The sequence below is a fragment of the Schistocerca nitens genome, chromosome 9, assembly GCF_023898315.1.
Source record: "Schistocerca nitens isolate TAMUIC-IGC-003100 chromosome 9, iqSchNite1.1, whole genome shotgun sequence".
NCBI classification, from domain to species: domain Eukaryota; kingdom Metazoa; phylum Arthropoda; class Insecta; order Orthoptera; family Acrididae; genus Schistocerca; species Schistocerca nitens.
This window is the reverse complement of record NC_064622.1, coordinates 101,903,066-101,919,957: the sequence shown is the minus strand read 5'-3', so window position 1 is coordinate 101,919,957 and position 16,892 is coordinate 101,903,066. Positions and strand designations below refer to the sequence as shown.

The 16,892-nt window shown below is 40.9% G+C and overlaps 1 protein-coding gene across 1 annotated transcript in view; it reads left to right on the top strand.

Annotated features, from left to right (window-relative positions):
• The window catches only part of LOC126203377 (CD2 antigen cytoplasmic tail-binding protein 2 homolog), a 98,617-nt gene that overhangs the window by 75,514 nt on the left and 6,211 nt on the right, over positions 1-16,892 (top strand). The window contains exons 5-6 of the mRNA XM_049937674.1: positions 2,122-2,297; positions 5,013-5,262. Coding sequence (XP_049793631.1) covers positions 2,122-2,297; positions 5,013-5,262 — 426 coding nt within the window. The remainder of the gene's footprint in view (positions 1-2,121; positions 2,298-5,012; positions 5,263-16,892) is intronic.

Sequence of the window (16,892 nt, the reverse complement as noted above, 5' to 3'; positions counted from 1 at the left end):
AAACACTTCAGGGCATTTATAAAAGAAAGGCTCTGACTCCAGGTAAACTGCATCTGTACAAGTGCTTGAATTGCATGTTATCCTCACTGAATTCTTCACCACGTTTTCCATAGTGATGGGGAAGAGATTTATGACATTACACATTGTGCATGAAATATTTGCAAAATTTATATTAAAATCACCACACAGTATGATCTCCCTACCTTTGTATTTGTAAAAATCATTACACTCTCTAGCCCATTTGGAAACTGGTATATGTTGACATCAGTCATGCAGTACATACAGACAGTTAGTACATTGGGCTGCTTGATCTCAAAGCACAATATTAAAAGTGTTTATCAATATGTAAGTGGTCAGTTTTGTTGCATGGGCTGAATTCTGTGCACTCCTAGATAACTTTTAGGAAACAACGTCCCTACTCCTCCTATTAGAGCTTTAAAAACTGCCTCCAACTGCATAATTTGAAAAGTTAATGAACTATACATTTTCAGTTGGGAGTCAGTACTGAGAGAAACAAATAACATCAATCTTGAAACTAGTGGCTGACAAGTAGGCTTCAGCTTCCAATTGCTTGTTATGTGTTGACTGTATATTCTGATAACATGTAATGAAAGCTGAGTGAGACATCCGGAAACGTTAGTTTAGGTAATTTAAATTGTAAGTATCTTTTTGTGACAGGTTTGTGCTTTCATTTTGGTTTGATATTCTAAGCACACTAGTACTCACTTCATTTAATGTGAGTTGGTGTTTACTACATTGTTATTTACATTTGTCCTCGTAATATTATCAGCTCTCTCTCTTGTTACAGACAGCAGTTTTTTACCTCATATATAGATTTGTATGTCTGTATTTTGTTCATGAGGCTTCTGTCATTGTTGGGTCTGTTTCTGCAGGAATTCATGTGCTTAGTAGTTTCCCATTGGAGGACCACCTAGCATAAGTACAGACTTACTTTTAGTTTCATTTTCTTGGAATATTTTCTGTAGAACCTGATTTATGTCTGAGGAAAGCCCCCTATTTTGATGCTGATATAGGTGCATGTCATGTTTAGTGAAATGATTTCTTCATGGCATAAATGTGTTTTAGTTGTTTGTTGGTTAATCTAATTTTTTTGTTTGCGCAAGACCAATGTGGTAGGTTGTACCTGAGGAACAAAGTTGGTACAGAAATAAACGTAAATTTTAAAATTTGCACCATTGTGATAAGTTTCATAAGAAAGCTGTTAGTTCATTTTTACAGATGTTTTCACTCCTATCAAAATTATGCTGTCATTTTTTTGAAGGTTGGAGCATTTATACTTAGACCTTTGTCAAATTTAGCTCAGAGTTAAACACGTACATTGGTTCTGGTACAGCTAGTCATCAGATTAGAAATGTTTCATGCGTTATTAAAACCAAACAATTTTACCTTTTTTTGCAGTTGCATTTTAATGTCAGTCTTCTTTGTAAAATACTTTGCACTTGTTACCACTTTTAACTTCAATTTTATCACAACCTTTTTCAGGTACAACATTATCTGGCACCAATTTTGAAATCATTATCTAAACTTGAGTGTTTTATTTTTGCAGACAGTAGCATAATTTTGAAGTTACTCACAGTTTAGTATGCCCATACTTTAGTGTCATAGGGGACAGTGTACCCAAGATCTTTTAATATCAGCTCCCCCTCTCACTTTTCTTTTATTGATTTTTAATTTGTGCATTTAAAGCACACTCCGTCTTCAGGCCACAAGTGGCCCATCGGGACCATCCGACCGCCGTGTCATCCGCAGGTGAGGATGCGGATAGGAGGGGCATGTGGTCAGCACACCGCTCTCCCGGTCGTTATGATGGTTTTCTTTGACCGGAGTCGCTACTGTTCAGTCGAGTAGCTCCTCAATTGGCGTCACAAGGCTGAGTGCACCCCAAAAAATGGCAACAGCGCATGGCGGCTGGATGGGTCACCCATCCAAGTGCCGGCCACGCCCGACAGTGCTTATCTTCGGTGATCTCCCGGGAACCGGTGTATCCACTGTGGCAAGGCCGTTGCCAATTTGTGCATTTAGTTTGAAAGAAATGGTGAATACTAACTTATTTTTGAAATATTTAAGGTTATATAAAATGTGTTGTATTTTGCTTTACAGGAGGCAATAAGACAATGTCGGCATCTGAGCGGTGGCGCCGGAAAAAAGCAGGTCTGCAGGATGATTGTGGCAACAGTCAGCATGTGACAGATCTCACAGCAATGGCAAATCAACTGTTGTCAGAGACAGGCAACATGGATATCTACCAAGAGAGCTATGAGCACATAACCTCCATTGTAAGGATAAATGTTGTCTCCTTTATGTAATAAAATGGCTTTATTTGGCCCTCTCAGTTTACTAAGATGCTTCAATATATCAAATCATATAGCATACTTTTTTAAATATATTGCTGGGGTTTAGTGCGTTAGGAAATACTGAGTCTGTAGAGGGTAATGTATGTAAAATTTGTCTTTGTGCTAAAACCAACATTCATACTGCAATATTTGAGTCACCCCTTTGCTTTAGAAACTGAGATTGCAATACGTGTAATGAAAATGACTGAAGTACTCTTTTTACCAGACACTAGCTTTTCAAACATATTCATGATGGTCACTATCTTAAGTGTTGAAGTGGTTGCCAAGTTGTTGTATCCCACACGTAAACACTTGCATCCACAGATATTTGTGCTCAAAGTCAGTTCTAGTGAGAAACTTGTGCAAGCAGTAATACAGCTTGTACTAAATCAGTGCCCTTATTCTCAGCATACAATGAATGCAGAAAGTGATGATAAACTGATTGAAATCAATGAGGATTATGTGACACTGAAATAAAGGAAATACTGAGACATGTCAGTAAATATCAAACGAAAATCCTGTGGTCTTGACAGAATGAAGCTGAAGAATCACTTCTGAAGTGTTTGGACTTATTAGGGATATCTGTACAGCTGAAAAATAGTTCTCCAATAGCACAGCTTCTGTAATGTTGTTAGCTGCAGTTCCCTGCCAGAGTGATAAGACAGTCAGGCCAAATGCAAATACATGAGAGAACATTGTAGACAGCTTTCAATGATGGGGTGGGACTTAATCTGCTGTTTAACATGTAAGGCTTTACTGATGAAGGGCCACAAAGTATCTGTGTCTATGTTAGATGATTAGGATGAAGCAATTGAAATTACATCAGATTACATCATCCTATACTAAACTTAAATTTGTGAGATAATGGACAGTGGGCAAAGTAGTTTTGTGAGAAAACAGACTGAAACACAAGTGCTATAAACATTATTAACAAGTTCTTAATTGGCTGCTTTCCTATTTAGTGATGTCAGATAGAATATAAAATGGAAATTCATCAACACTTCTTTTCTGGGGAACTTGTAACACTTCGGATCTGTCCATCACATTTTGGCACTACGACCCCAGGATGGCAAGTTAAGTCTACACTGCAATGTATGATTAATATCTGTGTTTGAAGTGTGATGATCCTGTCCTTTGCTGATTCACTATTATTGCCAAGCATATCTTGTGCTAATTGAGTTCAACACTGTTTCTTTTTCTGTTCTAATCTTAGTGTTGCAATATAACATACTAAATTCATGAACTGGTTTAGTTTCTGAATTAAGATCAAAATTTATCTTCAGTCAGTGACATTTATACAGTTGGCCTTTATGCCTCTTTTTCTTCATTTAGGTCACAATTAATTTCCTCCCCATCCTTATCCTTCTCTACTGAGAGTCATGTATTGAACAGATCAGCCACGAAAGCCTGAAGAGTCACTTTCTTTATTGACTCTACATGACAGCTAGAGTCATCAGTACTCCTTTTGTTCCAGCACTTGTAGTGATGAACTCCAGTGTAGTGCATGCATGTTGATGCAATGACATTATCAGTTGCTACAAATTTTGACTGCTCAGCAATACCTGACACTGAAAGGAAGGTGTGGAGACTGAAAGCTGCACAGATTCTGCAGCATACTTCTAATACTGCATGACTAGATGATTCTCAAGCACTTGTTGCCTCGAATCTGGAGGTCTCTTCCACAATTCATAGTTGCTTCTTTTTCTTTCATCTTCTTTCTCTAGACATCCTAGAAAGTGAATGTGTATGGCTGATATGGAGCCCTGTCTGAAAAATTTATTTGAATTTTTTTTTTTGGTTCAGTGGTACAATGGTACAAAATTCTTATGTTGTGGGAGTAGTAAGAGCTTGTGACATGAAATGAGTATTAATAATTTATTGATATTATTATTCGTAGTTTGGGTGTAAATGTTACATCCACAGCAGTTTAATGTATGGCAGTTAAAACAGTATGTTTCAATAATTTATTCATCTTTTTAAATGGTATAGAATCTACCTAATTTTTGGTTTATTTTTACATCTGGAGAATTCTACATTTTATTTCACAGTTCATAATCACTTTAGGATCAGAAAAATGGTGAAATATTACAGAAAAATTAGTGAGAACACTGAATTTGTGTTGTATTGTAAATCTGCTTATACATTTTCTTTGTGCCTTCTCATCCATACAGAAATTTGCATACAGGCAGTAAAACGTTCACAATGTCTTATGACAAACACAATACATAGATATTATGACTGTGTATCTGACCATGGTGTCATTGTGCTTCAGCTTACATTAAGTTTAGTGAATATCACGTTCCTACTAAACCCAATTCTTTCATTATAAATATAGTTATTAAATTTTTTAAAAAAATGAAAAATTGTATCCTCACTATCAGTAGTACTACTATTGTGTTATATAAAATCTTTCTGCTATTAGCTATTAATTAAAAGAAAATTCAATAAAAATGCAGATCTCCACACACAGGCATAATATTCAACATGAGGGAGTTACCTCAATGCTTGAAAATGGATATAAAATTTGAAAAAAAGGTGTAGTAATCTTTTCGTCTTTTGAATCTATATTTACACAGTTGTAGACTTTCATCACTATTTGTTATGAGCTAAATAAAGTGAAATGTATCTACTCAGCTAACATTTTTTACTCTTGGTCAGGTTGAAGCAGCAGATATGAAAGCAAAGGCTGAGGAATCTGCCAAGAAGTCAGCTGCACGGGCATATGATGATGCACTGGACATGTATGCTGATGATTTTGATGAGAAAGAGAAAGCAAGACTTGACGAAAAGAAGCAGAAACATGATGATGGAAGTGAAACTGGAGAACCTGCATCCAAAAGACAAAAGACTCAAGATTCTCAGGAAGGATCAAATGCAAACAGTAGCTCATCTTCTGGTGCTATTTCAGGTAAAACAGTCTAAAAATTGTTAAGGAGGGAATGTTCAAGCTTGATTATAGTTTGACATGAACCAACACTGAGTGAAACAATTTCCCTTCTCTGTTAGTCAGAGGCACCCCATCACCACCCACCCTCCCATCAAAAAATCCTCACAGCTAGAAATATTTTACAAATATTAAACCTGCTCACAAAATCACTGGCAGCCTTTTCACAGTGTTTATAAAGTTTAGTTTGTGTATGCTGTGTGAAGTTTAATTGCTACATTTATTGATTATGAGATAAAACATTGGGAACAGTAGCCTACAGTGAGACTACGACAAATATAAAAGAGAAATACTGTTGATTTGCAGCAGTGATAGAGCACCCAGACTGTACTTGGAAAAGGAGAGAAAGAATTAGAGGAGAAACCCACTTAGGTCACGTGGACGATAGCACGATAGTATGAGAATGTTATAAAACAGGCTGATTTTATGTAAAAGAAAAATTGTATATAAAAAGGAAAAAAATACTTTTGTGAACTGTAAAAGAACAAGACAGCCAGTACTTAGCTTTAGGAGACAAAATTCCAAATACTGCCATTACACACATAAAAGTACAGAAAAATGATATATAGCTTTTGGAACTGATAGTTTCTTCCTCTGATAGGAAAAGGGGATAGGTTTGGAGAAGTTGTATAGTAGCGATAGATCGCTTAGACCTCTGGTTGAGAGGAACTTCCCCTTAGTAATAAAGAGGGAAGCACATATGAAGGGGAAAGCATGAGGGAGAGAGAAGTCCAGAGATGATAGGACAGGGTGAGAAATAAAGAAAAATTAAGAGTGAGATAAAGGATAGCTGGAGTGATTAATGCAATTGAGAATTGTGAGGAGAGCAGAAAAGTGTGTGTATATATATATATATATATATATATATATAGGGAAACATTCCACGTAGGAAAAATATATCTAAAAACAAAGATGATGTGACTTACCAAATGAAAGTGCTGGCAGGTCGACAGACACACAAACGAACACAAACATACACACAAAATTCAAGCTTTCGCAACAAACTGTTGCCTCATCAGGAAAGAGGGAAGGAGAGGGAAAGACGAAAGGATGTGGGTTTTAAGGGAGAAGGTAAGCAGTCATTCCAATCCCGGGAGCGGAAAGACCTACCTTAGGGGGAAAAAAGGACGGGTATACACTCGCACACACACACATATCCATCCACACATATACAGACGCAGACATCTCACAAGCAGACATAAATATGTCACAAGCAGACATAAATATGTCTGCTTGTCAGATGTCTGCTTGTGTCTGTATATGTGTGGATGGATATGTGTGTGTGTGCGAGTGTATACCCGTCCTTTTTTCCCCCTAAGGTAGGTCTTTCCGCTCCTGGGATTGGAATGACTCCTTACCTTCTCCCTTAAAACCCACATCCTTTCGTCTTTCCCTCTCCTTCCCTCTTTCCTGATGAGGCAACAGTTTGTTGCGAAAGCTTGAATTTTGTGTGTATGTTTGTGTTTGTTTGTGTGTCTGTCGACCTGCCAGCACTTTCATTTGGTAAGTCACATCATCTTTGTTTTATATATATATATATATATATATATATATATATATATATATATATATATATATATATATATATATATATATATATAAAAACAAAGATGATGTGACTTACCAAATGAAAGTGCTGGCAGGTCGACAGACACACAAACATACACACAAAATTCAAGCTTTCGCAACAAACTGTTGCCTCATCAGGAAAGAGGGAAGGAGAGGGAAAGACGAAAGGATGTGGGTTTTAAGGGAGAGGGTAAGGAGTCATTCCAATCCCGGGAGCGGAAAGACTTACCTTAGGGAGAAAAAAAAAGGACGGGTATACACTCGCGCGCACACACACACACACACACACACATATACAGACACAAGCAGACATATTTAAAAACAAAGAGTTTGGGCAGAGATGTCAGTCGGGGCAGAAGTGCAGAGGCAAAGGTGTTGTTGAATGACAGGTGAGGTATGAGTGGCGGCAACTTGAAATTAGCGGAGATTGAGGCCTGGTGGATAACGGGAAGAGAGGATATATTGAAGAGCAAGTTCCCATCTCCGGAGTTCGGATAGGTTGGTGTTAGTGGGAAGTATCCAGATAACCCGGACGGTGTAACACTGCGCCAAGATGTGCTGGCCGTGCACCAAGGCATGTTTAGCCACAGGGTGATCCTCATTACCAACAAACACTGTCTGCCTGTGTCCATTCATGCGAATGGACAGTTTGTTGCTGGTCATTCCCACATAGAATGCGTCACAGTGTAGGCAGGTCAGTTGGTAGATCACGTGGGTGCTTTCACACGTGGCTCTGCCTTTGATCGTGTACACCTTCCGGGTTACAGGACTGGAGTAGGTGGTGGTGGGAGGGTGCATGGGACAGGTTTTACACCGGGGGCGGTTACAAGGGTAGGAGCCAGAGGGTAGGGAAGGTGGTTTGGGGATTTCATAGGGATGAACTAAGAGGTTACGAAGGTTAGGTGGACGGCGGAAAGACACTCTTGGTGGAGTGGGGAGGATTTCGTGAAGGATGGATCTCATTTCAGGGCAGGATTTGAGGAAGTCGTATCCCTGCTGGAGAGCCACATTCAGAATCTGATCCAGTCCCGGAAAGTATCCTGTCACAAGTGGGGCACTTTTGTGGTTCTTCTGTGGGAGGTTCTGGGTTTGAGAGGATGAGGAAGTGGCTCTGGTTATTTGCTTCTGTACCGGGTCGGGAGGGTAGTTGCGGGATGCGAAAGCTGTTGTCAAGTTGTTGGTGTAATGCTTCAGGGATTCCGGACTGGAGCAGATTCGTTTGCCACGAAGACCTAGGCTGTAGGGAAGGGACCGTTTGATGTGGAATGGGTGGCAGCTGTCGTAATGGAGGTACTGTTGCTTGTTGGTGGGTTTGATGTGGACGGACGTGTGAAGCTGGCCATTGGACAGGTGGAGGTCAACATCAAGGAAAGTGGCATGGGATTTGGAGTAGGACCAGGTGAATCTGATGGAACCAAAGGAGTTGAGGTTGGAGAGGAAATTCTGGAGTTCTTCTTCACTGTGAGTCCAGATCATGAAGATGTCATCAATAAACCTGTACCAAACTTTGGGTTGGCAGGCCTGGGTAACCAAGAAGGCTTCCTCTAAGCGACCCATGAATAGGTTGGCGTACGAAGGGGCCATCCTGGTACCCATGGCTGTTCCCTTCAATTGTTGGTATGTCTGGTCTTCAAAAGTGAAGAAGTTGTGGGTCAGGATGAAGCTGGCTAAGGTAATGAGGAAAGAGGTTTTAGGTAGGGTGGCAGGTGATCGGCGTGAAAGGAAGTGCTCCATCGCAGCGAGGCCCTGGACGTGCGGGATATTTGTGTATAAGGAAGTGGCATCAATGGTTACAAGGATGGTTTCTGGGGGTAACGGATTGGGTAAGGATTCCAGGCGTTCGAGAAAGTGGTTGGTGTCTTTGATGAAGGATGGGAGACTGCATGTAATGGGTTGAAGGTGTTGATCTACGTAGGCAGAGATACGTTCTGTGGGGGCTTGGTAACCAGCTACAATGGGGCGGCCGGGATGATTGGGTTTGTGAATTTTAGGAAGAAGGTAGAAGGTAGGGGTGCGGGGTGTCGGTGGGGTCAGGAGGTTGATGGAGTCAGGTGAAAGGTTTTGTAGGGGGCCTAAGGTTCTGAGGATTCCTTGAAGCTCCACCTGGACATCAGGAATGGGATTACCTTGGCAAACTTTGTATGTGGTGTTGTCTGAAAGCTGACGCAGTCCCTCAGCCACATACTCCCGACGATCAAGTACCACGGTCGTGGAACCCTTGTCCGCCGGAAGAATGACGATGGACCGGTCAGCCTTCAGATCACGGATAGCCTGGGCTTCAGCAGTGGTGATGTTGGGAGTAGGATTAAGGTTTTTTAAGAAGGATTGAGAGGCAAGGCTGGAAGTCAGAAATTCCTGGAAGGTTTGGAGAGGGTGATTTTGAGGAAGAGGAATGTTTCCCTCTATTATATATATAGGGAAACATTCCACGTAGGAAAAATACGACCTGCCAGCACTTTCATTTGGTAAGTCACATCATCTTATATATATATATATATATATATATATATATATATATATATATATATATATATATATATATATATATATATAAAAGAAAGATGATGAGACTTACCAAACAAAAGCGCTGGCAGGTCGATAGACACACAAACACAAATATACACACAAAATTCAAGCTTTCGCAACAAACTGTTGCCTCATCAGGAAAGAGGGAAGGAGAGGGAAAGACGAAAGGATGTGGGTTTTAAGGGAGAGGGTAAGGAGTCATTCCAATCCCGGGAGCGGAAAGACTTACCTTAGGGGGAAAAAAGGACGGGTATACACTCGCGCGCACACACACACATATCCATCCACACACATACAGACACAAGCTTGTGTCTGTATATGTGTGGATGGATATGTGTGTGTGTGCGAGTGTATACCCGTCCTTTTTTCCCCCTAAGGTAAGTCTTTCCGCTCCCGGGATTGGAATGACTCCTTACCCTCTCCCTTAAAACCCACATCCTTTCGTCTTTCCCTCTGCTTCCCTCTTTCCTGATGAGGCAACAGTTTGTTGCGAAAGCTTGAATTTTGTGTGTATGTTTGTATTTGTTTGTGTGTCTATCGACGTGCCAGCGCTTTCGTTTGGTAAGTCACATCATCATATATGGGGGGGGGGGGGGTGTTTGGAGACAGAGAGGACATAAAGACAAAAAGTTGTAGAATAAACAAAGTTTTTTTTTCCCCCTGTTGGTAGGTCCCATATTAGTCTTGGTGTGTCACAGCTCTGTGGGGAAAGTCTCTCTCTGTACAGTGTACTTTGGATACTGAAGATGAAGTTTTATGGGGAGACAAGATCTTCATAGGCACAGACTTCACTCTTTCATTTTGATATAAATATTACGGGTGGAGATTGTGACCGATTAGATAGTGAATTGTGCTGTTCTTGGGTTTTGTCTGATTACATTTTGACAAGAAGGCAAAAAACACTGCTCTGGCTGGATAAATCTTTTTATTTAAATCAAGACCAGTTTCACACCAGTTTAGGTGTGTCGTCAGGTAATATAAGCAGGGATAAGAAAGGAAGTATTTTACAATCTCTCTTTTTATACCAGCTAAGTAAATATTGTTAAATGGAGTAGCATAGTCCTGTGCAATAGGTACTTACATAAACTGTGTCAACAACATTATTTTACACTGTCCTGAAGCTTCTCCCCAACTCTCTGTGAGGTTAGTGTTGTTTAGTTCTCAGATGCTTTATGATGTAGTGTACTCTGTAATCTTGCTGTTATTCTTCCACCCACCTGACCTCAGTTGTTTATTAATCATTATCAGACTTACGACTTCACATCGGTTGATGTGGCACACTGGGGCCACTATATTGTGTCATGGTATTCTACCAATATGTCTAAAATGTGAATCCCAGGCATTGGCAGTAATGTGAATCCCAGGCATTGGCAGTAGTACTTTTACTGGGGTACTTTCAGAACTTCTGATAAGCCCTGGGAGCATGCCTTTTCACTAACTGTAAGGTAATCTGGTGCTACTTAGTTATGTGCCCAAATACTGACCATGATAACATTCAGGTAAGTCCCAGCTACCTGCAGTAGCCTTGTGCACATTTTTGCTGCTATTCTGTGCTCCAGTCTTTGTTAGTTCTGAAAGGTTAAGTTATTGTATAACAACCTAGTAGGATTGTCAGATTCCTGTTGTGTGGTACTGTCCTCTTAAGCATTAGATGTGTAGTTTTATGAGCAGCAGTTTTTTAGGTTATTACGTATGCACCACTGCTAATTTTGAGCAAGGTATAACAATTGTTAAGATAGTAATGTTATGTTTGTGAGAGAGCAGCTCGAATCCTCATCCAGTGAGAGAGATTTAAGTTTCCTTGGTTTCACTAAATATCTGATTTCAACTCTTCTTCCTGTCCAATTAAGTTATATTCCCTCTCCAGTTGTCTTGTCATTGGTGGGACTTCTACCCCAATATTCCTCCCATTCTTTAACCAAGCCCTGGAGGCTGTATGTTGTCTGCTTGTGGCAGCACCACCTTTCTACATAGGTATTTTACCAATGTGGCAGGGGTTGGGACTGGTCATGGCTTAGGGAAGGACTGGGATTCATGTAGGTTGGGTGGGCAGTGGAATACCACTTTAGGAAGGGCAGGAAGGATTGTGAGTAGACTGTCTCTCATAACTGAGCATGATGGTATTCGAAACGCTGGCAAAGAACATTGTTCATTTTTCCAGTACAGGATGATATTGGGTGATGCGAGATTAGTGGTGTATCAGACTATGGAATGGAAAATCGTTTGCGGACTAGGTTTGGGGGATAGTGCTTTTCTGCAATGCTCCTAGTGAGACTATGACTGTACTGGGCCAGGGAATTCATGAATTCTCATCACTGCAGATGCGTTGTCCGCGGAATGGCAATATTATAAGGGACGATGGCTGCCAAAACGCAGATCTGTTAATGGTTAGTGGGCTTCATATGGAAAGAAATATGGATGGATTACATTGTTGCTCTTTTTGCAAGGTGTATACTTTGAACTTTTAAAATACTTGTTTATGGCAGTTCCTGTGCTTTCAATGTTGCAAGCTTTTTTATTTATTTTCCTCGTATTTTTTATTGACCAATTTGAGGCCAGAAAGGAATAGTGTTGAATCATTCTATTTTAATTACCATGAAGCACTTCAGGCAACGTGGGCAGTGATGGCCCGCATCCCTCTTGTTCAACTGACTCAGTGCTGTGATAGTGTTGACAGTACAAGGATGTGAAAATTGAAAGCTGCTGGAATTTCTTTAATTGTCTTGTGATTGAGTCTTTGTTTTGTGCTTTTTGATCCCCCTGACTTCGCCAACACTTTTGAAATATGCATTTTAATTATTGGTCGATTGAAATCTAGAATACAACAGTGCAGATACCAGTTTCCAACAGCTTCATGTACTCTGTGCAGAAACTTCCTTGATTTCAGAGTATAAAGTGTGTCTTAAGTAGTTCCTCTCTCATAATGAAGGTATAATGCAGCAGAATGGATTGAAATTGATACAAAATTGTTGAGGCTTTCGTGGCCACTTGTTGACAAACTGCCTATTGGCTTCTGTCTTGGGTTCTTCGGCCGACGTTCATCTAATGATTTTCCTGACGTTTCGCCAGCACGAGTGGCTGGCATTGTCAAAGCTTCACCCTCCATTGCCGGTGGTGAACTGGAACCGAGCTCGCGGGCGTAGACTATTATGTACCTGGCGCGCCAATGTCAGAGGGCTTCTCCGCGGTCATTTCCGGTGCGGTTCTCCTCTTGCTACCTGTGACGGTCGTTCGCTGCAGTACGGGAAGCCAGGATCCGTTTACCTTAAGGCTTTCCTCTTTCTTGTTCAAACTGTTCGCGTGTTTTTGTATCTCTACAGCTTCTCTGAACAAGTGCGTGTGATAGTGGTTCTCTACAGCCAGAACTTCCGTGTCGGCGAATTTTATTACGTGGTCGGTCTCATTCAGTGCGTGCTCTGCCACGGCCGATTTCTCCACCTGCCCCAACCTGCCATGTCGCTTATGCTCTTTGATTCTGGTGTTAATGGATCGTCCAGTCATTCCGACATAAACTTTTCCGCATGTGCATGGTATGCGGTATATTCCCGACATTGCAAGTGGGTCTCTTTTCTCCTTCGCCGATCTAAGACACTCTTTGATCTTCCTTGTCGGTTTGAAAATCGTCTTTACGCCATGTTTGCGCAATATACGGCCGATTCTGTCCGTCACTCTGGGAATGTATGGCAGAAAGGCCGTACCCGACATTTCTTTTTCTGGTTCCTTTGGTGCAAGTTTCAGTTTCTGAAACTTGCACCAAACGACATCCTGGTCAGCTTTGATGTTGTTTCGTTATTTACGAAAGTGCCACTCAGTGACGCTCTGGAGCACATCGGTTCCATTTTCCCCCTAGACATAAGAAAGCTCTTCCATGCATGTCTCACCACGAGCTATTTCACGTGGAATGGCGATTTCTACGAACAGCTGGAAGGCGTCGCCATGGGTAGTCCTCTCAGTCCAGTGGTGGCCAACTTCTTCATGGAACAATTCGAAGCACAGGCACTGGACTCGGCGACTTGCAAACCTAAGGTGTGGTACAGGTACGTCGATGATACTTTCGTGGTGTGGAGCCATGGTGAAGAACAGCTCGGTGACTTTCTAAGACACTTGAACAGCCTCCATGCCAACATAACATTTACCATGGAAGTAGAAAAGGACAAGAAACTGCCATTTCTAGATGTGCTGGTCCCAAGGGACGGCGAAAACCTGGGACACAGCGTGTATCGAAAACCGACTCACACGGACCGATACCTGCACAAACTGTCAAACCACTACCCGAGCCAGAAAAGAGGCATGATTAGTACGCTCGTAATGAGAGCAGGACGAATATGTGAGCCGCAACACCTCAAACGAGAAATGCAACACCTGGAAACTGTCCTGAGGAGCAATGGGTACTCCACAAATTATATTAGAAGTGTAACTGAGCCAAACCCTCGGCGAAGTAAGGAACCAGAAAAAGAAATGTCGGGTACGGCCTTTCTGCCATACATTCCCAGAGTGACGGACAGAATCGGCCGTATATTGCGCAAACATGGCGTAAAGACGATTTTCAAACCGACAAGGAAGATCAAAGAGTGTCTTAGATCGGCGAAGGAGAAAAGAGACCCACTTGCAATGTCGGGAATATACCACATACCATGCACATGCGGAAAAGTTTATGTCGGAATGACTGGACGATCCATTAACACCAGGATCAAAGAGCATAAGCGACATTGCAGGTTGGGGCAGGTGGAGAAATCGGCCGTGGCAGAGCACGCACTGAATGAGACCGACCACGTAATAAAATTCACCGACACGGAAGTTCTGGCTGTAGAGAACCACTATCACAAGCGCTTGTTCAGAGAAGCTGTAGAGATACAAAAACACGCGAACAGTTTGAACAAGAAAGAGGAAAGCCTTAAGGTAGACGGATCCTGGCTTCCCGTACTGTAGCGAACGACCATCGCAGGTAGCAAGAGGAGAACCGCACCGGAAATGACCGCGGAGAAGCCCTCGGACGTTGGCGCGCCAGGTACATATAGTCTGCACCCGCGAGCTCGGTTCCAGTTCACCACCAGCAATGGAGGGTGAAGCTTTGACAATGCCAGCCACTCGTGCTGGCGAAACGTCAGATTGAAATTGAGACGTAAAATGCTATGTCAGTTGTCTTTTACATTCTTCGTACTTTGTTTTCTGTATTGTTCTGTATCAGTGTGTTCCGGGTCTCTACTCTCAGGGCTAAAAATGAACAACTTTCCATTACTGCATATGCATTGACAATTAGAAAAAAACAAAAAAACAAAAAAAATTAAGTGGAAGAAGTGCAAAAAATTATAATTCAAGCGAGGACTGATCACAATCGTAACAAGTCACAGTAATGAAGTAATGTGTTGCAAATTTGTCCAAAACTATGCCACTGTTTAAACTTTTTCCCCTTTTTTTATGTAATCAGGTGACAATAGTGGGTTTTATTTTTACAAATGCTGATTTCATCTGTGACCTACAGAAATATTCTATTCATTGTTGCAACATAAGAAGCCCTGTAACACAAAATTTCATGCATTGTCAAGACAGTGAATGCACATCTATGTTACAGGACTTCTTATACTGCAATAATGATCTGAAGATGGCGTTAGATCCTTGACGTCAGTTTGTTGTACAATAGTAGAACATACTCTGAGCTCAAACATAGTGAGGTATCTTGCGACTTCTCTCCGCCGACAAGCTTAGCCCGTGAAAACATCGATCATTCAAAACTCAACTTGCACTTCTGTCACGACAAACTGAGAGCTTTGGATAAGTCAGGTAGCTACAGTATTTCTTGATTTCCAAAAAGAATTTGACTCAGTACATCTAAACTTATTGTCAGAAATATGATCATATGGTGTATCAAATTAAATTTATGACTGTATATCTAAAAACAAAGATGATGTGACTTACCAAACGAAAGCGCTGGTATGTCGATAGACACATAAACAAACACAAAAATACACACAAAATTCAAGCTTTCGCAACCAACGGTTGCTTCATCAGGAAAGAGGGAAGGAGAGGGAAAGACGAAAGGATGTGGGTTTTAAGGGAGACTGGATTGAAGATTTTTTAATGGGGAGGGTGCAGCATGTTACATTGGGTGGGGAGTCATCATCAGTTGTAAAAGTAACTTTGAGTGTGCTCCAGGGAAGAGTTAGGTCCCTTGCTGTTCATGTTGTATATTAATGATGTTGTGGACTATATTACTAGTAACTTCAGACTTTTTGCAGATGATGACAGTTATCTGTAATGAAGTACTGTCTGAAAGAAGCTGCATAAATGTTCAGTCAGATCTTGATAACATTTCAGAGGGGTGCAAAGATTGGCAGCTTGCTTTAAACATTCATAAAAGTAAAATTGTGCATTTAACAAAACAAAAATATCCTATTCCTTTAATATCAATAGACACAGTTGGAATCAGCCAACTCGTACGAATACCTGGGTGTAGCACTTTGTAGCAAAATAAAATAGAATGATCACATAGACTCAGTCGTGGATAAAACAGGTGGTAGACTTTCAGTTTATTGGTAGAATACTGCAAGGAAGGAATGAACATTGAGTTTAATGTCCCGTCAACATAGAGGTCATTAGAAATGAAGCACATGCTCAGATTGTGTCAAGAATGGGGAAGGAAATCGGCCGTGCCCTTTGAAAGGAACCATCCCAAAATTTGCCTGGAGGGATTTAGGGAAATCACAGGAAACCTAAATCTGGAAGGCCAGGCAAGGGTTTGAACCATAGTCCTCCCAAATCCGAGTCCCATATGCTAACCACTGTGCCACCTCACTCTGTACAGTACTGGTACAATACTGGAGAAGTGCAATCAACCTACAAAGGAAATTGCTTACAATCACTTGTGCAACCCATTCTAGAATATTGCTTAAGTGTGTGGAACCTGTACCAAATAGGACTAACAGGGGATATTGAACATATACAGATAATGGCAGCACAAATGGTCACTGGTTTGTTTGGCCTGTGGGAGAGTGTCACAGAGATGCTGAAGAAACTGAAATGGCAAACTGCTGAAGGTAGATGTAAACTATCCCAAGAAAGCCTGCTAAAAGAGTTTCAAGAACCAGCTTTAAATGGTGACTCTAGGAATGTACTACAACCATCTACGTATCACTCACCTACAGATTGTGAGGACAAAATTAGATTAATTACAAAACACACAGGCATTTAAACAATTATTCTTCCCACACTCCATATGTGAATGAAATGGGAAGAAACCCTAATAACTGGTACAGTGGACTGTACCGCTGTACATTGGACTGTACCACTGCCATGTGTTCAGTGGTAGATCACATTTAAAACTAGCTATTGTAAGACTAAAACTAGAGATTTTCATGGCTAAGTAAAATCCAATAAAGCCTCTCTACAGGTTTAATAAATGACCTAATATGCAGAATACAAAATGTGAATCAGTTCTGTAAGTAACATTGTGCTTTCATATTTACATGAGAATAACTAAAATGTAAGTGGTGATAATTTTT